The 18,366-nt window shown below is 57.7% G+C and overlaps 2 protein-coding genes across 3 annotated transcripts; one reads left to right on the top strand and one right to left on the bottom strand.

The window, feature by feature from the left end:
• Positions 1-851: 851 nt before the first annotated feature.
• On the top strand, positions 852-8,272 carry PLCD4 (phospholipase C delta 4). The gene is made up of 16 exons (XM_066553444.1): positions 852-959; positions 1,096-1,148; positions 1,498-1,656; positions 2,128-2,356; positions 2,579-2,708; positions 3,236-3,467; positions 3,862-4,063; positions 4,322-4,466; positions 4,886-5,038; positions 5,402-5,542; positions 5,902-6,058; positions 6,463-6,579; positions 6,837-7,015; positions 7,150-7,285; positions 7,366-7,515; positions 7,643-8,272. Exons 2-16 carry the CDS (start codon positions 1,124-1,126, stop codon positions 7,747-7,749), a joined length of 2,262 nt encoding a protein of 753 aa, XP_066409541.1. The 5' UTR covers positions 852-959; positions 1,096-1,123; the 3' UTR covers positions 7,750-8,272.
• A 134-nt stretch (positions 8,273-8,406) lies between these two features.
• ZNF142 (zinc finger protein 142) lies at positions 8,407-18,349 on the bottom strand. Of its 2 annotated transcripts, none has more exons than XM_066553834.1 (9): positions 18,253-18,349; positions 17,486-17,813; positions 16,341-16,964; positions 15,832-16,095; positions 14,561-15,373; positions 14,158-14,335; positions 10,330-13,540; positions 9,336-9,441; positions 8,407-9,024 (listed from the first exon to the last, which is right to left on the bottom strand). In XM_066553834.1, the coding sequence occupies exons 2-9, from the start codon at positions 17,766-17,768 to the stop codon at positions 8,534-8,536; spliced, it is 5,970 nt and encodes a 1,989-aa protein (XP_066409931.1). In that variant the 5' UTR covers positions 17,769-17,813; positions 18,253-18,349; the 3' UTR covers positions 8,407-8,533. The 2 variants fall into 2 exon arrangements, with proteins under 2 accessions (XP_066409931.1, XP_066409932.1); XM_066553835.1 differs by having other exon boundaries at positions 15,832-16,092.
• Positions 18,350-18,366: the final 17 nt, after the last annotated feature.

Below are 18,366 nucleotides of genomic sequence, written 5' to 3'. Positions count from 1 at the left end.
TGGGATGGCACCCTCACTACTCCATGTCTGCAGCAACATGTGAGGTCTCCAAGAGTGGACAGACAATCCCTGTGTGCCCTGGGGACAGTCAAATAGCCATGACTAGGGTGTCTCACAAGAGCAGGGCCACAGCCTGGCCAGCCTGGCCAGTGCTGTTCTGCCCTGCTGAGCCACATGGAGCAGGGGCTGGCTGCTGTCTGGCCTGAGAGCCCACAGGGGTCTGGCAGCTGGGCTTGGCAGCTGCCTGCACGCTGACGGCACCGGCTATTCCCAGCCCTGCGTGACCGGTGCCTGTGCTGAGTCAGGGACCCAGGGCACAGCTGCCACCCCTCCAGCCTGGCACAGAGCCCTTTGCTCCCAGGGACCCTGGGTCCCCTCCTGCACCCAAACCCCAGCCCACCAGCTGCGGCATCCGCTCCTCCAGGCCCAGCTCCAGCACCTGGGTGACAGGCACATCCAGTGATTTGTCAGCGTAATAAAGTCTCAACAGCCTAATCAAAGTCTCATTGTCCAGTAGTATTTATAGACACACTCACTGCCATGTGCTCCCTGTACAGCTGCGGGTGCAGTCACTGCCTGGGGTGCTGGTATTCCCTGGGGAGAAGAAGCTGTAGGAGCTGAGGGTCATTGCTCTTCCTTGCTATCACAGCTGTGGCTCTCCCTTACTTTCAAATTTGCTGGTTGGGGTTGTTTCCTAGGTGGTGGGGGTGTCCTTGGGCACTGCCAGAGCAGTTTTTCCTGGTTTCAGGCATTGCTTCTTACCTGGGAGCAGCAACCTGGGAGCAGCAGGGCTCTAGTGCCCGCTGGGCTGTGGGGCGTCTGCGCTGGCAAGTTTTTCTGTTTTCCACCAACACCTTTTGAGCTCCGGCTTCCCGGTAACACAGATTAATATTTCATGAGTATGGCGGTGTGAACTCGACACTTAAGGAATGCAATGACCCAGCAGGAGACAGACACAGGTGCGCTCAGACGCGGGCAGGGGCACACACACCTTGCACACACGTGGGTATGGCTGGAGCCCACTCAGCAGGACCTGGGCACAGCATGAGGGTCTGACCTTGCTTCCCCCAGCCACCTTCTCTCTTCCCTCCCCAGCTGCTGCCAGCGTGGAGAAGGCAGAGCTATGGCATCGCTGCTGTGCAACGCCCGTGAGTGCCCCAGCGGAGGATGGGTGCAGGGCAGGGCATTGGGCCATCTGGATTTATGCCGAGGCAAATCTGGCTTCTGGGTTGAGCTCACCTGGCTGCACTCAGAAGCATCCCTACCCCACTGTGGCCATTGGGATTTGGGCTTGGAAGCACCAAGGGTGGATGGGAAGGGTTGATGGGGAATTACCCTGTGCACCTCTTGTGGTGAAGGGAGTTTGTTTCTGGTTTGTGCCTCCTCCCTCACGGATTGAGGGACCATGTGTGACCCCAGAGGTGAGAGGAAGCAAAGTACCAGGGCGTAGTGCCTGGATACCCCCACCCTCAGTGATGCAGCCCATGCTGCCCCCAGGCATCCAGCTCACAGACACGCTGGAGCAGATGCAGCAGGGGACTCTGATGCGCAAAGTCAAGTCCAAGAGCTGGAAGAAGCAGCGTTACTTCAAGCTGCAGGAAGACTGCATGACCATCTGGTACCAGTCCAAGAGGACAGGCAAAACTGAGTCTGCCTGTGAGTACCAGCTGCTGTGTGTTATTAGTAGGTTTCAGAGTAAACAGGGATGTGAAGGTTTGTAGATTCTTTAGCCATGCTTGCTAAGGGTGCTGGGGGATTGAAGAAAGGCTCTGCATGCATTTGTGATCTCACCCACACCTCTCCATGAAACATCCTGCCCCCAGCAGGACCCGTGGGTCAAAAGGGCTGAGTAGAAATTGCAGCTGATACAAATGGAACCTCTGGAATGCCAGGGCAGGAGTAAGCAGGCAGAGGGGCAGATGGATGACTGGCTGACTTGATAGTTCAGCAGTTAATGGATAGATAACTAGCTCAGTGGATGGATGGATGGATGGATGGATGGATTGATGGATGGATGGATGGATGGATGGAGTGGAAGAAGGAATGACTGGAAGATGTCTGTGGGCAGTGCCCCTTGCCCTGCGGTCCTTGTCTCCTGCAGACAGGCCTGCCCTCCCTCTGCCCCAGTCTCCATCAGCGATGTGGAGACGGTGCGGGAAGGGCACCAGTCAGAGGTGCTGCAGAGCGTGGCTGAGGAGTTCCCCCCTGAGCGCTGCTTCACCATCGTCTTCTATGGCCGTCGTGGCAACCTGGACCTCGTTGCTGGCTCGGCAGAGGAGGCACAGTGCTGGGTGCAGGGCCTGCGTCAGCTCATCGAGGTGGCCACCACCATGGACCAAAGGGAGAAGATAGACCAATATCCTTCCTGAGAACATCGCTCTGCCCCCAGACCCATTGCTGATCCTCCCCCAGGCCCTGTGTCTTCTGCCTTATCCCAGCATGTGTGTAGCTGTTGTGGGTCTCACCATCTGCATCAGTGCAGGGCACAGGAAAAGGAGAAGATGCTCTCTGATATTACCCAGCCCCTTTTCTCATAGCCAAGGTCCTTTCCCTTAACATTTGCCCTGGTTTCCCGCACATGGATTCGTGACTGGTTCCAGAAAGCTGACAAGAATAAGGATGGGCGCATGAACTTCAAGGAAGTGCAGCGTCTCCTGAAGATGATGAATGTGGACATGAACGAGGATCATGCCCTGAGGCTCTTCCAGGTAAACACTGCACCTGAGAGCCTGGGGGGATTGGAGAGGGACTGGAGGGGCTGGAACAAGCTGTACAACACCTCCTTGCAAAGGGATCTGGTCACTTTCCATCCATCCATCCATCCATCCATCCATCCATCCATCCATCCATCCATCCATCCATCCATCCATCCATCCATCCATTTGTTCAGCCAACTACCTGTTTACCCAAACAAACACCCATTTGCTCATTTATTTGTTAAACTAGTACTCTCTTCCTTCCTCCCATTCACTTGTCCATCCAGCTGCTTATCTGTCTACCCAGCTAACCAGCCATCTGCTTTCTTATCTCTCCCTCCCATCCATCCATCAGTCCACCCTACCAGCTTCCATCTGCCCCTTCATCCATTCCCCACTGCTCAATGCCTGCCACTGGCACTGGCGTGGGATCTCTGTGCCCTCTCTTTGGGGTGGGAGAATCCTCCCACAACCACTTTGGTGGCCAAGATACCCTGCTGTGCCCCATCTGGATGCTGAGTGAGCTCCCTTGCAAACAGGATGCTGACAAGTCAGAGTCGGGGACGCTGGAAGGGGAGGAATTTGTGCTCTTCTACAAGGCTCTCACGAAGCGTGAGGAGGTGCTGAGCCTCTTCCAGGAATACTCTGAGGATGGAAAGAAGCTGACACTGCTGGAGCTGGCGGATTTCCTGCGGGAGGAGCAGCTGGAGGATGAGGGCACAGAGGAGCTGGCCATGGAGCTCATTGACAAGTATGAACCATCAGAGACAGGTGAGAGCTGGCTCAGACATCAGCTGCCCTCTGCTTGGGGGCAAGGAGGGGTCACAGACTCACAGTACCATGGCAGAAGCATTCCCAGCCCCATCCTGGTGTGAATGGAAGACTCACCAAGGTGTGATCTGGGTGCAGTTCCCCTTTATTTGGTCCGTTCCTTGACCATTTTGGTGTAGAAGTTTGACCACCCATGGTGTGCAAGCCCCAGCTTTGGGATCCACTACCCACCTTTCCAAAGTTACTGCTCTGCTGTGCCTTTCTGTGCCCCAGACTCTGGCAGCAGCTGTGGCCATCAGTTTAGGGATTCTGGGAGCCTCCAGCAGCTCTGTTTGCCCCCATTCTGCCTCTTCCATGTCCCTGGCTGTTGCTGAACCTCTCTCTGTGCCTGCAGCCCGGGCCCGCCATGTGCTGAGTGCTGATGGGTTCCTCATGTACCTCTGCTCCCTGGAGGGCTCCATCTTCAACCCCCAGCACCGGGGGCTGTGGCAGGACATGAGTCAGCCACTCTGCCACTACTTCATCTCCTCCTCCCACAACACCTACCTGATAGAGGATCAGATCCGGGGCCACAGCAGCATCGAGGGCTACATCAGGTAAAGGGACTGCTCCCTTCCAGCTGCCCTCCCCACCCCAGCGTCATGTCCTGAGCAGCTCCATAGAGTGAACCCCAGAAGCTCCTTTGCTCCTCTGCAGTCCAGCACTCCTTTGGCCATGCTCTGCATGCAGCAGCATCCCCATCCTTGGTGGGTGTCCCCTGGTCCCTCAGAGGTGACACCCACGGGCAGAGGGGAAGGCAGGGAGCTGGTGCCCTGGATGAGTGCAGGGTTCCAGGGGTGACAACCCACCCCCAGGGCTCTGAAACGAGGCTGCCGGTGCCTGGAGGTGGATTGCTGGGACGGGCCAAATGGGGAGCCCATGGTGTACCACGGCCACACCTTCACCTCCAAGATCCCCTTCCGGGAGGTGGTGAGCACCCTGGGGAAGTACGCCTTCAAGGTAAGGCACCCTCCCCCAGGTGCTGGTGGTTGTGGGTGGTCCTTGGTGGGTGAGGATGCATGGCAGTGGTGGGGCAGTGGTGCTGAGGCTCACACACCTGCTGATGCAGCAGGACTGGTCCCACTGCGGGGAGGGGGGTGGTGGCTGTGTCACTTTCTGGGGGAGAGCACTGGGGGGTCTGACCTACAGCCTGCACTGTGCAGTGCCAGGGCTTGGGGGCTCCTGCAGACGTGGACTGTTGGGGTGCAGGGGTGAGAGGGAGTGTGGGGGATACTGGGGGATTGGAGGGGTATGAAGGTCTCAGAAGAGACACAGACACAAGGGGCTCCATCATGGCACTGATCACGCCTGGATGAAGCCCTTGAGAGAGCTCACCAGCCCCACCAAGGTTATTTCCAGGTGTGCGTGTTGCTCCTCAGACCTCGGACTACCCGGTGATCCTGTCCCTAGAGAACCACTGCAGCATGGAGCAGCAGGAGGTCCTGGCCCAGCAGCTCAAGGACATCCTGGGGGAACAGCTCCTCACCACTACCATCGATGGGCATGTCCCCACCCAGCTCCCATCCCCAGAGGTATGGACAGAGCACAGCTGTGCAGGGCATCTCTGTCCTGCCTGAGAGTGTGGTTAGGAGGTGGATCTGCAGTTCAGAGAATAGGCCAACCTGTCCCAGCATTGCCCTGCTCCACTGGAGCATTTGAGAACACTGGGGGTGGGTACTGTGTCCTCATGTTCACAGAAGTGCCAAGGCTGTCCCCAGGGTTGTCTCCCCATGTCATGCAGAATCAGACAGTGGGGCAAAACCCTCCTACCCCATCCCCTTCTGAGTGCTGAAGGGAGCTGGTGATGCTGGCCTCCCGCAGTGCAGGATCCCAGGGCACAAGGCCCATGGAGGCACTGGGTAGCTCAAGGTGCTTCTCTATCCCCAACCCCACAGGAGCTCAAGCACAAGATCTTGCTGAAGGGCAAGAAGATTGGGCGGCTGGAGGACACCTTGGACGGGCCAGGGGATGAGGCTCCTGATGTGTCTGACGATGACAATGGGGCAGAGGCAGAGGAGGAGAGGCGGAGGGCAAAGGTAAGCGGCCCAGGCTGGGGACCAGCTGGGAGAGCTGAGCCCCTGGACACAGCTATGAGCTGTGGTGACATCTTACTGCATAGAGGAGAGACAGAGACTGCAGAGACATCACCAGGCAGGGAGGACAGCCTTTTCTGCCCCTAGCCATGCCAGCCCTCTCTTTGTTGTGGTGGCAACATATTGGAGGTCCCCTGCTTGCTCTATTTCTGGCAAGAAGACTGCTCACAGTAGGGATGCTGCCACTCACCAGCACACCCCTGGCTGCTCTTACCTGCCCTGGCTCTAGGGCCCCTGGCCTGGGTGAGTGCTGGTGGATGGTGCTCCCATCAGGAGGGACCTAACATGGCTCTGCCTTGCAGAAGGACAAGGAGACCTTGGCCCAAGCATTGTCCGACTGTGTCATCTACTGCAAGAATGTGCCCTTCCGGGGCTTCCAGGAGGCCCGCAGCCATTCCCGGCCCTCTGAGATCTCCTCCCTCTCTGAAGCCAAGGCCAGGAAGCTCATCCGGGATGAAGGTGAGATGGGGGGGGGCAGTGGCACCAGGTGACTGGGACAGAGTAGAGGGGGCTGACGGCTTCCTCATGGAAAAAGCCTCCTGACACTGGGGTTCCCTCCCTGTCTGGGAGAAACAGGGCCCAGTGGGGCTTTACTGTGGGGTTTGGCTCTGGTAAGTGATGAGGTTATTGGCTTAGAAAACAAGGCAGGACACCTGGATTCCTGAGCAGGGAGAGGGGTGAGAATTGGTGGGTGGGTGCATAGATAGATAGACAGACGGATGGATGGATGGATGGATGGATGGATGGATGGATGGATGGATGGATGGATGGATGGATGGATGGATGGATGGATGGACAGTACATGTGGGTGACTATACAGGCAGAGAACGACCCCACGAGTGGGCCTCCTGCTCTATCCCTAGGAAATGAGTTTGTTCGCCACAATGCCTGGCAGCTGACACGCATCTACCCCAGTGGGATGAGGACTGACTCCTCCAACTACAGCCCTCAGGAGATGTGGAATGTGGGGTGCCAGATCGGTACGGCTGGGATGGAGCAGGGCTGTGGGCTGGGGACATGCCCTGAGTCCTGTGCTAAATGCCACCCTCAACCCCATCTGGAGCCAGGTCAGGTTGCCAGCTCTTGCACTGCCCTGGGGATGTTCAAGCATTATCACCTTACTCCCGTATGCAACTCCACATCTCTCTGGCTGTGGGGACAGGCTGGCTTTCAGCCCAAAGCAGAGTGTGGTATCTCCAAGCTGTTCTGAACCCTTTTCCCTGCCACCTCCCTCCAGTGGCCTTGAACTTCCAGACAGCTGGCATGGAGATGGACCTGTGTGATGGGCTCTTCAGCCAGAATGGCTGCTGTGGCTACGTGCTCAAACCACCCTTCATGAGGGACAAGGAGACTCTCTTCAACCCCAGTGACCCCAGCAGCCGGGAAGGCCCTGGCCCCATCACCCTGACAATCCAGGTACAGTGTGTGGAGAGACCCTGGGGAAGCTGTGACAGTGTCCTGGGGCTCTGTTGGTCCCAGACAGATGGGGACACTGTTGGGCAGTGTGCTGGAGCCAAGGAGCCTCACAAAAGACAGATTTGGCCCTGCAGGTAATCAGTGGGCAGCAGCTGCCCAAAGTGGCCAACAGCAAGGAGGGAGCCATCATTGACCCATTGGTGCGTGTGGAGATCTACGGGGTCCCCGCGGACCAGGCGCACCAGGAGACCAAGTACATCGAGAACAATGGTGAGACCCAGAGCAGCACCATGGCCCCTGCTGTGTCCCTGCTCTCCTTCCCTCTCTCAGCACCTGCTCTCTCTTCCCAGGGTTTAACCCCCGCTGGGATGAGACACTGCAGTTTCAGCTCCACGTGCCCGAGCTGGCTCTCATTCGCTTTGTGGTGGAGGATTATGACAAGACATCCAGGAATGATTTTGTGGGTCAGTTCACCCTAGCATTTGCCAACATTAAACCTGGTGAGTGGCTCCTGCCCAGTGGTTTTGGGTGCCCAGAACAGCCCTGCAAGCATGTGTGGGGCTCTGCTGGGTACTAGAGAGGAGAGTGGGATTCCAGTTAGCCAGAACCTTGCTGTCCTTCCTGCAGGATATCGGCACATCCATCTCCTCTCAAAGGATGGCACCAGCATCCCACCCTCTTCGCTCTTTGTCCATATCCGCATCACTGAGCCACCTGGCCCTGAGCAGGACTGAGCTCATGGGGTGAGCAGCACCCAGATGGAAGCCATAGAGCCAGCTCCAAGCAGCTGGGGCCACAGAGCCAACCAACTTGCCCTCTTGTTGACCTGTTTCTGCCATCCCTGTGTCATTGTTGCTGCTGTGATTCCCTTTGCAGTAGCCTCCGAGGGCTGGGAAAAAGCACTGACCTCCCCTTTCCAGGTTCAGGATGCTGCTGCCCATGCATGAGTGTGGGGTCTATGCCAGTGCAGCTCCCTGCACCCTCCACAGGCACCCTGCCCTGGCCCACGGTCAGAGCTTAACTGTGGGGAGGAGGAGAGATGGTGTGTGGCCCAGCTCTGCTGCAGGGGCTGGTCCCCTCCCAGTCAGGGGAGCAAGGCTGGAGCTGAGCAAACCCCAGGGCTGGGCACAGCTGGGAATGGAGTTGGTCCTCACAGCCCCCTAACCCTGCAGAGCCCGTTGGCCCCTACAGCCCCAACTTAACCCTTATCCCATCCTTTCTCTGTAAGCAACTTAATAAATTGTTCAGTGACAAACAGGTTCAGGTCTGGGTGCAGTGATGCTGGGGAGAGATAGGGAGCTGAGCTTGGGTTTGTGCTCCTTCCCTGTGGGCACATGGCCCACTGTTCACACAGGGGTTCCAAGCAGCACAAATAAACAGAAACTGAGCAATTCCATTTATACAGTTGTGTATTTTACAGCCCATATACATATATGCCTGTATATACACACACATACATCCCTGCAGCAGGCCTATGCCACCAGCACCTTAGAGCAGCTGGGATTCAGTCTCATTGTGCTATGCCACCTTCTCTGCAGGGCACTCCCCTTCTTGCTCCATCCTGGGGGCCCCCTTGGCCTGGCTCTCCCTCTGCACGCTGTGAAGGTGGACGGTGTGTGTGCTGGGGTCCTTTCCCACCCCCTGGCTAGGGTCAACAGCCCTGTGCTCAGGGTGATGCCGCTGGATGTGTTTGATGACCTGGAACTTCTGCTTGGCCTTGTAGGGGCAGTAGCGGCAGAAGAAGGGGTGCTCGTTGGTGTGGGTCAGGTAGTGGTGGCGCAGGCCAGCTGCCCAGCGGAAAGCCCGCCCGCAGGCGTTGCACACGTAGGGCTTCTCCTCGCTGTGCTTCTTCAGGTGGGTTTTGAGGAGAAAGCGCGTCTTGAAGGCCTTGCCACACTGCTCACAGATGAAGGAACGGGCCTCCTGGTGCCGCGTCTCCTTGTGCACCCGCAGGGCGTCCGCGCGGTTGGTGCAGTACTCGCACTCATCACACCGGTATGGCTTCAGGCCTGTGGCAACAGGGAAGGGGATGGCACCAGGATGGGGGCACCGTGCTCTCCAGTCCATTCCACAGAGCATCAGTCCCCAGGGAATTCCCCCTACATCCCATTTTGTTAGCAGGCACACCAAGATCCCCATTTCCAAGCACGCTTCCCTCCCACCTGAGAGCACTGCCCCCACCCCATTAGCACAGGATAATGTGCTGCCCCCTAAATGTCCTCCTCTGTCTCTAGCTGGGCCACTGGCAGAAAAGAAGCATGGAGCAGCCCCAACACCCTCCCCAGTGCTCGACAGCTTGTCCTCAGTGGGCAGCACTCACCAGTGTGCTTTGTCATGTGGTACTTGAGCTGGTTCACCCACTTGCATTTGTAGCCGCAGTCAGGGCAGAGGTATTTCCTCTCCTCCTTGTGGATCCGCATGTGATACTGGGCAGGAGGATAGGGTCAGGATGAGACCATGTCCCCAGCCCTGGGGATGTGCAGGGCTTTGGGGTGGCAGTGAGAGGCTCAAAGACAGTTCTGACATCTCCAGCTGCATGGGGCAAGGAGGGCTGTGTGCTTGCTTGGCAGGCTATGGGCAAGGGGTATCCACACCAGAGTCAGGATGAGATTCCTGTACTGATGAGCTGCTCTGTCCCAGCCTGTGGATGGCACAGGCTTTGCTCCCCAGTTTGATATGCAACACAGAGTCAAATTAAAAACTCAGCCCAACAGAGCTGAGCACATTGCACAGCCTGTCCCAGGCGGCCCCAGGAGACTCCAGCTCAGCCTGGCCATTAAAAAAGTCAATATTCTTTTAGCAAAACCAGACTGTTTCTCCCTCCATTACCCTATGTCTCCATCACCCACGCATTTCCTGTTCTAGAAAAAGCCCTTTACCATGCATCAGGATGCTAATAACCTAGAGCAATGAGAGCAGGGTCATACTCTGCTTCCAAGAAAGCTGGAGGTTTCCCTGCACCCTGTCTAACTGGCACCACAGAGTATGCTGAGGCCAGCAAGGAGCCAGACTTGGCTTCGAATGGTGCAAGGCTGCATCCAGAGATGTCAGCAAGAAAAGAAGTGAACTTAGACTGCTGCCACCTTCGTACTTTGTTAAAAGTCTCCCTTGCCCTTAAACTGCAACAGCAGAGAAGAAATGTATTGTATTGACAATGACTTTTATCTGCTTGACTCCTATTTCTGTTCAGTATGAGCCACTGAACACTGAGGATGAAATCTCCCCTTGGGAACTTCTTCTCCAAATCCCTGTGGCTGGATGCCCCTCCAAGCAATGCAGATGGAGTAGGATACATTCCCAAGCAGAGCTCTTACCTTGAGACGTGAGGGGTCAGCACAGGCGTATTTACAGAGGTGGCACTTGTAGGGCTTCTCACCAGTGTGGATGCGGATGTGCCATGTGATCTTTTGCCTGTTCTTGGTGGTGTACTCACAGTCTGAGCACTTGTACACGCGGGTGCCCCCATGGCCCTTCATGTGCTGGTCAAACACAAGCTGGTGCCGGCAGGCAAAGTCACAGAAAGGGCAGTGCAGGGGTTTGTCCTGGGGGGCAGCCGGCTCATGGCTCTCCACATAATGCCGCACCAGCTGCTGCCGCTCCTTGGCTGCAAAGCTGCACAGCTCACAGCGGTGGCTGAAATGCTGCGTCTTGTGCTCCTCCAGTGCCTCCCGGGTGGCGAAGGTCTCCTTACAGGTGCTGCACTCCAGGTGTGGGTGCTGCTTCTGCACGTGGCACTTGAGCGTGGCCTCACTGTGACACACGAAGTTGCAGCGTGGGCAGCTGTAGGAAACCTTCTCCTCGTGCCGGCGCAGGACGTGCTGCTTGAGGGCCGTCTCAGAACTGAAGCGAGCCTCACAGCGGGAGCAGCCGAAGTTGAGCTCGCCGTGGTGGCAGCTGTTGACGTGGCGGGTGATGTCGTTCTGCAGGTAGCTGCTGTAGTCGCAGAGTGGGCAGAAGTGGGTGGGCGTCTTCTCGTGCACGCGCAGGCGGTGGATGCGCAGCTTGGAGTTGGTGCCGAAGGTCTGGCTGCAGATGCCGCAGGCAATGCGCCCCACGCCAGTGTGCAGGGACTGGTGGGCCTCCAGGCGGTAGCGCCGCGTGGTGCTGAACTCGCAGTAGCGGCACTTGTGCGGCTTCACCCCCTCGTGCTTGATGCGGATGTGCTGCCGCAGGCACCGGGCCTGCTTGCAGGTGAACTTGCACTGGCGGCACTGCAGCTGCGGCCGCTTGCTGTAATGCTTGCGGTGCAGCCTGCGGTGCAGCCGCAGGGCTTTGGCCACCTTGGAGGTGAAGGGGCAGGAGGTGCAGCGAAACTCACCCAGGGTCACGCAGCCTCTCTTCTTGTGAGTCTTCATGGCCCTTTCCTGGTGGCAGGTGAAGGGGCAGGTGGGGCAGGAGAAACGCCTCCTCTTGGGCAGGGTGGCTTTTGGTGGGGCTGCATCCAGTGGGAGCTCACTAGTCTGGTCTTTCTCAACCAGTGGGTCCCCCTCAGGGAGTTCAGTCCTTTGGGATTCATCCTCAGGATGCACGATGTGCTTTTCAGAACAATGGCTCTTGAGGGCCCGCCGGGAGCGGAAGGTTTCAGGGCACTGGGAGCACCAGAACTGCTCCAGGTTCCGGCAGCCATCCTCCACGTGGGAGGTGATGGTGGTGACACGGGAGCACACAAAGGAGCAGGCATTGCAGTGCAGCTTCCCTCCCTCCAGTCGGTATTTCTCTGAGGGTTTCCCAGACTGGGAGGCACCAGCAGCTCCACCTGGCTCAGTCCTACCCCCTTGCTGGGGAGGCTCTTCTGCCACCTCTGTGCTGTCACCCAGCAGGGATTTCTCAGAGGCTTGACAGCCTGATGTCTGTGCCCCAGCCAAAGGAATGCCTGCATCTTGTGTTTTATCAGGTAGCTGGTCAGCTTCCCAAGGGCTCTCAGCATGCCCAGACTCCTCTGAGCCTCCCTTCTCACTCTCTGCTGTTTCTGTACCATTATCACCAGGCTGGTCAGCAGGTTGGCACAGTCCAGGTGCCTCCTGATTGGCTGGTTTGAGGATCTTGTTGTTCTTCAGGAGAACAGGGCACTTCTTTAGGAGGTGGGTGTTGAGTCCCCTCTGCTGCTTAAAGCTGGCACCACACTCACGGCACACGAGCGGGGCCCGGCGGCTCTGGCAGCTGGCTTTGGAGTGCAAGGACATAGATTTCTCCTTCCGTGTGATGTACGAGCACTTCTCACACTTAAAGACCTGGCTCTCCGACTGCACCACCAGCATCTGCACCCTGCCCTCCAGTACCAGTGTCTCTGCCTGCTCTTTGTCCTGCTTCCGCAGAGCCTTCAGCACTGATTCCGAGCCGCCCCTGGCATTGTCACCAGAGGTGGGCACATCCTCTGGGACAGGCAGGTGGCCCTGTTCAGGTGTCTTCAGCATGCTGAACCAGGCCTCTGGCAGCTTGGCTTGGCTGGTCTCTCTCTCCTCAGTGTCTGCCACGACCTTGTGGTCTGAGCATGACCCCTCAAGGCGGCCCATGTCCTCCTTCAGGGTGTCTTTTCCCTGGTTGTCTCCTACTGCTACACTCCCCTTCACCACCTTGTCTTCCTGTACATCTACCTCTTCCTCAAAGTCTGGGATGTCTTCGAGTGTACTGCCACTGTCCTCCAAGCCAAGGCCATCCTGGGAGCCCAGCATTTCATAGGCTGCAGGAGGCTCCTTGCAGGACAGCATTTCCATGCTCTCTGGCTGAGTCACACAGGCCTCTCCAGTCAAGTTCTCCAGGAGAGGATCAGATGAGACATTCAGTGCCTCCAAGTGCAAGGTGCAGCCTTCTGTCACATCTTCAGAAACAGTGAGCTCAGCAGAGCCTGTGGCAGCATTTCCTTGCATGCAGTCATCTTCCAGGGCATTGTCAGCAATAGGACAGCTCTGCTCCCCCTCGCCTCTCTCTGCCTCGCTGCTGCTCTCTGGTGGAGCGGCATCCTGCTCAAGGAGAGGCACCACGAACACTTGCTGGTAGCCCTCTTCTCCCTGGCACTCCACCTGGGATGGCTTCTCCTTCATCCACTGCTCTTTGCCAGTGAGGGGGGAACTGGCATCCACGTGCAGGGCTGCACCGACCTCATAGCCAAAGAGTGCCTCAGATGAGCTGATCTCCAGCTCCTTGCTGGCGTAATTTTCCAGCCAGTCCTTGTCACCAGGAACGTAGCCATGAATCTTGCGCTTATGGAAGAAGAGGCTGGTGTTACTGAAGGTGCAGTATGAACAGAGGGCACAGCGAAACTCCTTCTGCTTGGTGTGCTTGCAATTCTCATGGTTCAGCAGCGCCTGCTTGTACTTGGTCTGGTAGGTGCAGTATTGGCACTGGAAGACAGGAACCTGGTAGTTCTGCGAGTGCTTCGCCTGCATGTGCTTCTGCAGCTCGTACTTGCGCTTGCAGGCGAAGCCGCACACCTCGCAGATCAGGCTTTTGCCCTGGTGCCGCAGCTTGTGGCTGCTCAGCTGGTCAGCACGGTGACAGCGGTACGAGCACTGGTTACACTGGTACCTGCAGGGACAAGCAGAATCGGTCAGGCAGCACGAGGAACTGGGGCAGGCTGAGCTTCATCAGGCACGCTGAACTCTCCTTCCCCATCCCAGACAAACAGGGAAGGGGTACTGTTTGGTTTGCCAGATCTGACCTTTGCCATCCAGACAGCTCTTACCACAGGCAATTCCTCCCTGCTGCTGGTGCTTTACATCCCCAGCCTGGGGACTGGAGATAGATTCCCTGAGTATTCCATACAGTGACTGTGTCAGACACATGCTCTCACATGTGCATGCCAACAGCACTTCCAGCATCCCTGGAGCCAGACTAGACCCAAAGGAGGTGATAATCTGGCAGTCCTGAACAGGCCTTGACCCACAAACATCAGCAGACCAATGAACCCAAGCTCAGAGTTGCACCTCTGAGGTAATATACCTTCTTGGTGGCATAGAGACATCAAAAATAGCTTTGCGTCCACAGCACCACGCTGTAAGTTCAAAACCCAATTTTCTTATGTACCAGAAAGGGCAGGGCAGGCATGAGAAAGTCTGGCACACACTGCAGCCAGAAGCAGACCTCTGGAGCAGGATTTGGGGAGCCCTGACTATGCTGCCAGGGCAGTGGAGCAGGGGTCTTACCGGAGATCTCCAGTGTGCTTGCGCATGTGGACATTCAGGTAGTGCTTCCACTTGGTGATGTACCCACACTCGGTGCACATGAAGTTCTTGTCGTTGGAGTGGGTCAGCATGTGCTTGGACAGGTAGCTCACATCCCGGCACGTGAAGTCGCAGAGCTCGCACTTGTGAGGTTTCTCTCCTACATGCAACACATAAATGCCTTCAGCGTGAAAGCCAGATAAAGCAACATGGCAGGGAAACTAGCTCAGCAGGGAGCATGCAACAACTTCAGGGGAGTGATCCTGAGCTGGCAAAGCTGGTGGTTTCACCCAGGAACCCTGACCCAACCCTCCCTGCCCACCCAGAGGCAGGACAAGACACCTTCCCCAGCTCAGCTATTGGGACCCCTACAGGGGACACCCACCAGTGTGCAACAGCATGTGCCGGATGAGCACCCGCTTGTGCGCTGTGGCGAAGGCACACTCAGTGCACTTGTGGATCTTCTCATTGGCGTGCATCTTGCCCACGTGGTCATGATACTCCACAGGGTTGAAAGTGGCATAGGGGCAGAAACTGCACTGGAGCTGCTCGCTGCCCGGGTGGCCCTGCTTCTTGTGCTTGCGGAACACGTGCTTGTTGGAGCAGATGAAGTCGCACTGCTGGCAGTGGAAGGCGTAGTGGGTTTTCCGGTGAGCCTCCATGGCCTCAGCTGTGCCGAAGAGCAGGGAGCAGGCATGGTACTTGCACTCCACCGCCTTGATGCCATGAGCATCCTTGAGGTGACGGACAAACTCCTTACGGTCCTCTGCACAGTAGCTGCAGTCCCCGTGGAAGCAGCTCAGTCTCTTGGGTTCAGCTTTGTGAGTCTTCAAGTGCTCCTTGAGGGCCTGGCTGAGTCGAAACTTCTCCTCACAGACAGGGCAGGAGTAAACATCGGAGTAGAAGTTGGAGATGTCCTCGTGCATGCTGGCCATGTGGCGGTTGAGAGCGTTCTTCTCCACTGAGCTGTAGTGGCAGAGCGGGCAGCGATGAGCCTTCTCGCCTGTCTCCCGCATCATGTGGATTTTCAGCTTGCTTTTGCTGGTGAAGTACTTGTGGCAGTTGGGGCACTGCAGGCTGGGGTCAGGGAAGTGCAGGTGGAGGTGCTCCACCAGGTGAGTCCGCTTTTTGAAGCACCGCTTGCATTCAGGGCACATGTGGGTTTTGTAGAGGTACTCGGAGCCTTCTGCAACATCCCCTGCGGGAACAAAGGAGGGGGAGCAGTTAATAGAGAAAAGATGGAGAGCACAGGCAGATGTTCTGTCCCTGATCCAGTTGTGCCAGGATAAGGGTTTATACACATGTGCAGTCACACAGCCACCACGTACTAAGAAGGACTGTCCCCACCCCAAGGCACCAGCATACTTCAGGTGAGTTCTTTCCAACTCACGCTGGCAAAGCACAGCCTACATCATGCCTCCCCACGTGCCCCTGGTCCCCAAAGCCAGGCAGACCTTTGCCTAAACCTGGCAGCATGCATGAACAGGAAAAGAAGAGACATATTTGCTTGGGCAGAGGTTGGGGGAACAAGTGCACTGGTATATGCAGGAGATGTGAGGTCACCCACCAACCTGGGCCACATTTCCCTGCCAGCCCTGAGGATGTGGTTCTTGTTCACAAAGCCTGAGCAGCTCCTGGTAAAGCCCTGCATCCTACCTTTGAAGTGCTGTGCCTGTGGCACTCCAACTTTTTTGGGAGCTGCCTTCCCATCCTCTTTGGCCTCGGCTTCGCAGAGGCTCTCACCATCCTCCTCTGGTGATTCATCCCCACTGCTGTCCAAGTCCTCTTCTCCAGCTGATGCTTTCTGTCCCTTCAAGGAGCTGTTCCCAGTACCTGCAGGCTTTGCTGGCCTTGCTTCTGCTGTGCTGGCTTTCCAGCCAGGGTGGCAATCACCTGGCTCCTCCTGTCCTTCTGATGCTGCTTCAGTGGAGAAAGATGAGAGATCATCATGTTCCATGCAAGAGGAAGCCACCCTCACACACCCACACACATGCAGAAAAACCACCTGGCTAAGATGGAGGGCACAAACCGTGCTGCAGGGAGGCACAAACGCAGGGTTCCCAGCCCTCCACCTTCATCCCTGACTCCTCCAGCTGTAACTGGGATGCACAGACACAGCCAGCCTTTGCAGCACCCACAGGCCCCAGCCCCCCAACCAGCCATACCTGATGGCAGGATGCAGCACTTGCCAAGGCCGTGAGGGTCGCCTGTTGTGGGCATCTCAGAAGGGGACTCTGTGGCGTGACCCTTCCTGTGCTGCCAGAAGAGCTTGGCATTGGCTGTGATGAAGTCGCAGTGGGAGCAGTGGAAGGGGAAGTGTGTCCGGTGGTGCTGCTCCATGGCCTGGCGGCTGGGGAAGAGCAGCGGGCAGGCGCGGCAGGCGCAGGACACGGGGGAGGCCCCATGCAGATGGCGCAAGTGAGCACGCAGTTCCTTGCGGTCCTCTGTGGTGAAGTGGCAGCCCCGCTCGGGACAGGGAAGGGCTCCCGACGGGGCACGGTGCGTCTTGAAGTGCTCCTTGAGTTGGCCAGGCTGCAAAAATGCCTCCTGGCAGACGGGGCACAGCAGGCACTCCGGAGCAGAGCCCTCCTGTGTGCTGGATCCGGGCAGCTCTGAGCCCCTGGGATCACTCTGGCTCTCGCTGGCAGAAGCCAACAGTGCCCCTGGGAGTTCCAGGTGCTCTTGGGGGGGCAGCAGCAGGCACTGGTGCTGGGACAGCAGGGAGGCCTCTGAGAAGCTCTGGCCACACCTCTCACAGAAATACAGCTCCACCACTTTGACCAGAACCTCTGCAGAGAGCAAGGGATGAACGTTAGAAGGAGCTTTTTCCAGGCCCAGAGCTTGGGACTGGTGGTTCAGTTCCAGCTCTGGACAAGGAGAACATATCCCTCTTGCCACAAATTACATTTTGGGAACCACATCCCCCATAAGAGGCTAAATACCACCACCCAGGTGGCCACGATAACCAGTTCCGTCCCTTTGCACCTTTGAAGCATGCAGAGATGAGAGGCTGGCTTGGCCTCATTCCTGTTAGGATGTCCAGTGCCCACACTGGACCCAAGTGGGAAGCATGCTGGGGGGTAGCAGTACAGGTGGGGATCTCTGCCTCGTCCCTAATGACAGCCTGGAGCAACCCCCTCACGCAGCATGCAGCTCCCACAGTCACTCTCCCCATCCACACACCCAGCTGGTGCCACATCTGTGCTCAATGGTGGCACCAGACTCATGATGCAGGGTCAGAGATCTGAGGGCACCTGGGACAGGGACCTCAGCCAGAGCTCTCTAGCTCTGCAATCCCTGCACCCCATACCTGTGGCACTGGCCGCGTTGCTCAGTGTCACATTGCCAGCCACTGCCTCGATGAATATTTCCACATTGCTTCCTTCAGCGTGAGCCCCTTCCCCAGGCATCGATGCCTCTGCCAGCAGCAACTCCTGGCTGGCAGCCAGCGGGGGTGTCCCGGCCAGACCAGCACTGGCCACACCAGGGCTTCCCACGGCTCCCACCTCTCCTGGTGTGGGCAGGAGCAGCTCCGAGCACAGGGTCTCCATCTCCCTGCTGGGAGCCTCTGATACAGTCACTGCTGCGCTCATTGCCACCGGGCACTGCCTTGGCGCTGGGCTGGATGACCTCTCAACCTGAAACAGAAGAAAGCACTTCAAATGAGGGACATCTCAGAGGCCAAGAGGATTTTGGGGAGCAGCCAGTCTCGAGGCAGGGTATTTCAATGCTGGCTCCTTTCTGCTGTGCCCCAAGCAGGCTGCTGGCAAGCCCTCTGTCACGGGGTAGACAAGAGTGCAAGGACACCTGTACGTTCTGCCCGAGCCCAACATCCAGGGCTTGCTCCCTGGCTCCAGCTGGGCCGGCCCCCGAGCCCACCCTCAGAGCCATGCTCAGCCTGCAGCCAGCAGGTGCCCCACGAGTCCCGCCAGGCCAGGCTCCCCCCAGCCCCTCGCCTTTCACCCCGGGCTGTCCCCGGCACCCCTAGCCCCTCACCCCAGGCTGTTTCCGGCCCTCCCAGCCCCTCACTCCTCACCGCGAGCTGTCCGCGGGTGCCCCCAGCCTCTGGCCACTTACCCGGGGCTGTCACCGAAGTGCTCTCAGCCCGGGCTGTCCCCGCCGTCCCGGGCCCCCCTGCCCCGGCACATCTCGGTGGTGCTGTCGGGCGGCGGAGCGCCGCCCTTTGTGCCT

Source organism: Molothrus aeneus, chromosome 7, assembly GCF_037042795.1.
Source record: "Molothrus aeneus isolate 106 chromosome 7, BPBGC_Maene_1.0, whole genome shotgun sequence".
In the NCBI taxonomy this organism is placed as follows: Eukaryota; Metazoa; Chordata; class Aves; order Passeriformes; family Icteridae; genus Molothrus; species Molothrus aeneus.
This window is presented reverse-complemented; position numbering and strand designations above follow the sequence as displayed.